Raw genomic sequence first — 5,000 nt, forward strand, 5'->3', positions numbered from 1 at the left:
CACACACCAAGTCAGTGACACACACACACACACACACCATGTCAGTGACACACACACACACCATGTCAGTGACACACACACCATGTCAGTGACACACACACACACCATGTCAGTGACACACACACACACACACCAAGTCAGTGACACACACACACACACACACACACACCAAGTCAGTGACCTACACACACACACACACACCATGTCAGTGACACACACACACACACACACACACCAAGTCAGTGACACACACACACACACACACCATGTCAGTGACACACACACACACACACACCAAGTCAGTGACACACACACACTCACACACCAAGTCAGTGACACACACACACACACACACCAAGTCAGTGACACACACACAGGCAGATGCCTGACGCACTTTGTCAGACCTTCAGTACATGCTTATATATGTGTGTACCTATCAGAGTGGACACAAGACAATGCTCTCGTTGCCATGGGTTCTTTTTCAGTGCACCAAGTGCATGATGCACACAGGACCTGGGTTTATCGTCTCATCTGAATGACCAGAAGCTCAGTTTGATTTTCCAGTCCAACTTGGGAGAAGGGGCGAGAGCGGGATTCGAACCCACACCCTCACAGACTCTCTGAACTGACAGCTGAGTGTCGTAACCGTTCTGCCACTTCCTCTCCAAGACACTGCATGACTGCGGTGATGTGCACTTACTTTTTGATCTGCTGCCTTCAGTGTATGACTGCGGTGCTGCATTCAGTGTGTGACTGCGGTGTTGTGCACTTACTTTTTGATCTGCTGCCTTCAGTGTATGACTGCAGTGTTGTGCACTTACTTTTTGATCTGCTGCATTCAGTGTATGACTGCGGTGCTGCCTTCAGTGTATGACTGCAGTGTTGTGCACTTACTTTTTGATCTGCTGCATTCAGTGTATGACTGCGGTACTGCATTCAGTGTATGACTGCTGCATTCAGTGTATGACTGCAGTGTTGTGCACTTACTTTTTGATCTGCTGCCTTCAGTGTATGACTGCGGTGCTGCATTCAGTGTATGACTGCAGTGTTGTGCACTTACTTTTTGATCTGCTGCATTCAGTGTATGACTGCGGTGCTGCCTTCAGTGTATGACTGCAGTGTTGTGCACTTACTTTTTGATCTGCTGCATTCAGTGTATGACTGCGGTACTGCATTCAGTGTATGACTGCTGCATTCAGTGTATGACTGCAGTGTTGTGCACTTGCTTTTTGATCTGCTGCCTTCAGTGTATGACTGCGGTGCTGCATTCAGTGTATGACTGCAGTGTTGTGCACTTACTTTTTGATCTGCTGCATTCAGTGTGTGACTGCGGTGCTGCATTCAGTGTATGACTGCAGCATTTAGTGTATGACTGTAGTGCTGCATTCAGTGTATGACTGCTGCATTCAGTGTATGACTGCGGTGTTGTGCACTTACTTTTTGATCTGCTGCATTTTCTCCTTCTCCGACACGTCCACCGTGTCCCCAATGGCTTCCGCCTTCTTCCGCGCCTTTTCCAACCTCTTCACCATCTGCACACACCAGGCACACCTCCAGCTGACATGTACTTCACACTGACACACACCGACACACACCAGGCACACCTCCAGCTGACATGTACTTCACACTGACACACACAGTCACTGTCACACACCAGGCACACCTCCAGCTGACATGTACTTCACACTGACACACACAGTCACTGTCACACACCAGGCACACCTCCAGCTGACATGTACTTCACACTGACACACACAGTCACTGTCACACACCAGGCACACCTCCAGCTGACATGTACTTCACACTGACACACACAGTCACTGTCACACACCAGGCACACCTCCAGCTGACATGTACTTCACACTGACACACAGTCACTGTCACACACCAGGCACACCTCCAGCTGACATGTACTTCACACTGACACACAGTCACTGTCACACACCAGGCACACCTCCAGCTGACATGTACTTCACACTGACACACACAGTCACTGTCACACACCAGGCACACCTCCAGCTGACATGTACTTCACACTGACACACACAGTCACTGTCACACACCGACACACTTCACACACACACTTCACACTGACACACACTGACACACACCAGGCACACCTCCAGCTGACATGTACTTCACACTCACACACACAGTCACTGTCACACACCGACACACTTCACACACACACTTCACACTGACACACACCAGGCACACCTCCAGCTGACATGTACTTCACACTCACACACACAGTCACTGTCACACACCGACACACTTCACACACACACTTCACACTGACACACACCGACACACACACACACCACACACACTTCACACTGACACACACCACACACACTTCACACTGACACACACACACACCACACACACTTCACACTGACACACATACACCATACACACACAAAATTCACACACACACTTCACACTGACACACACACACACACACCACACACACTTCACACTGACACACACACACACCACACACACTTCACACTGACACACATACACCATACACACACACCACACACACTTCACACTGACACACACCGACACACACACACACCACACTGACACACACACTCACACACACACACCACACACACTTAACACTGACACACGTAACACTGATACACATTCTTAGCCTTGACACAAACTACTCTGATTCACAGATGACTGACACTGATTCACACACTGAACACAAACATTTAATACCGATTCACACACTTAATACTGATTCACACACTCAATACTGATTCACACACTTAAAAACACACACACTTAATGCTGATTCACATGCTTAACTCACACTTAATACTGATCCACACACTTAACACACACATTTAATATCGATTCACACAGCTAACACTGACACACTGATCCACACACACACACAACCACTGATCCACACACACCACTAATCCACACACAAACACACACACAACACTGACCCACACACCACACTGATCCACACACACAACACTGATCCACACAAACACACAACACTGATCCACACACACATCACACTGACCCACACAAAAACACCACACTGATCCACACACACACATCACACTGATCCACACACACAACACTGATCCACACAAACACACCACACTGATCCACACACACACATCACACTGATCCACACACACACAACACTATTCCACACATCCACACACACATAACACTGATCCACACACACACAACACTATTCCACACATCCACACATAACACTGATCCACACACAACACTGACCCATAATCACACAACACTGACCCACACAGACACATAACACTGATCCACACACACACACACACACACACACACACACACACACAACACTAATCCACACACACAAACACACACACACACACACACAACACTAATCCACACACACAAACACACACACACACACACACACACATCACTGATCCACACACACACACAACATTGGCCAGAAGCACACTTTCACCACACACCAGAAACACACTTTCACCACACACCAGCACACTTTCACCACACACCAGCACACTTTCACCACACACACCAGAAACACACTTTCACCACACACACCTGAAGCACACTTTCACCACACACCAGCACACTTTCACCACACACCTGAAGCACACTTTCACCACACACCTGAAGCACACTTTCACCACACACCAGCACACTTTCACCACACACCAGCACACTTTCACCACACACACCAGAAACACACTTTCACCACACACCAGCACACTTTCACCACACACACCAGAAACACACTTTCACCACACACCAGAAACACACTTTCACCACACACCAGAAGCACACTTTCACCACACACCAGAAGCACACTTTCACCACACACCAGAAGCACACTTTCACCACACACCAGAAGCATACTTTCACCACACACACCAGAAGCACACTTTCACCACACACCAGAAGCACACCAGAAGCACACTTTCACCACACACAACAGAAGCACACTTTCACCACACACCAGAAGCACACTTTCACCACACACAACAGAAGCACACTTTCACCACACACAACAGAAGCACACTTTCACCACACACCAGAAGCACACCAGAAGCACACTTTCACCACACACCAGAAGCACACTTTCACCACACACCAGAAGCATACTTTCACCACACACAACAGAAGCACACTTTCACCACACACACCAGAAGCACACTTTCACCACACACCAGAAGCACACTTTCACCACACACCAGAAGCACACTTTCACCACACACAACAGAAGCACACTTTCACCACACACCAGAAGCACACTTTCACCACACAACAGAAGCACACTTTCACCACACACACCTGAAGCACACTTTCACCACACACAACAGAAGCACACTTTCACCACACACCAGCACACTTTCACCACACACACCAGAAGCACACTTTCACCACACACCAGAAGCACACCAGAAGCACACTTTCACCACACACCAGAAGCACACTTTCACCACACACCAGAAGCATACTTTCACCACACACAACAGAAGCACACTTTCACCACACACACCAGAAGCACACTTTCACCACACACCAGAAGCACACTTTCACCACACACCAGAAGCACACTTTCACCACACACAACAGAAGCACACTTTCACCACACACCAGAAGCACACTTTCACCACACAACAGAAGCACACTTTCACCACACACACCTGAAGCACACTTTCACCACACACAACAGAAGCACACTTTCACCACACACCAGCACACTTTCACCACACACACCAGAAGCACACTTTCACCACACACCAGAAGCACACCAGAAGCACACTTTCACCACACACCAGAAGCACACTTTCACCACACACCAGAAGCATACTTTCACCACACACAACAGAAGCACACTTTCACCACACACACCAGAAGCACACTTTCACCACACAACAGAAGCACACTTTCACCACACACACCTGAAGCACACTTTCACCACACACAACAGAAGCACACTTTCACCACAC

General features: G+C 48.3%; 1 protein-coding gene across 1 annotated transcript in view; it reads right to left on the reverse strand.

The window, feature by feature from the left end:
* The window catches only part of LOC143288294 (pre-rRNA 2'-O-ribose RNA methyltransferase FTSJ3-like), a 60,517-nt gene that overhangs the window by 10,486 nt on the left and 45,031 nt on the right, over positions 1-5,000 (reverse strand). Inside the window, exon 20 of the mRNA XM_076596641.1 lies at positions 1,438-1,532. Within this exon, the coding sequence (XP_076452756.1) occupies positions 1,438-1,532 (95 nt within the window). The remainder of the gene's footprint in view (positions 1-1,437; positions 1,533-5,000) is intronic.

The sequence above is a fragment of the Babylonia areolata genome, chromosome 12, assembly GCF_041734735.1.
Source record: "Babylonia areolata isolate BAREFJ2019XMU chromosome 12, ASM4173473v1, whole genome shotgun sequence".
Classification (NCBI taxonomy): domain Eukaryota; kingdom Metazoa; phylum Mollusca; class Gastropoda; order Neogastropoda; family Buccinidae; genus Babylonia; species Babylonia areolata.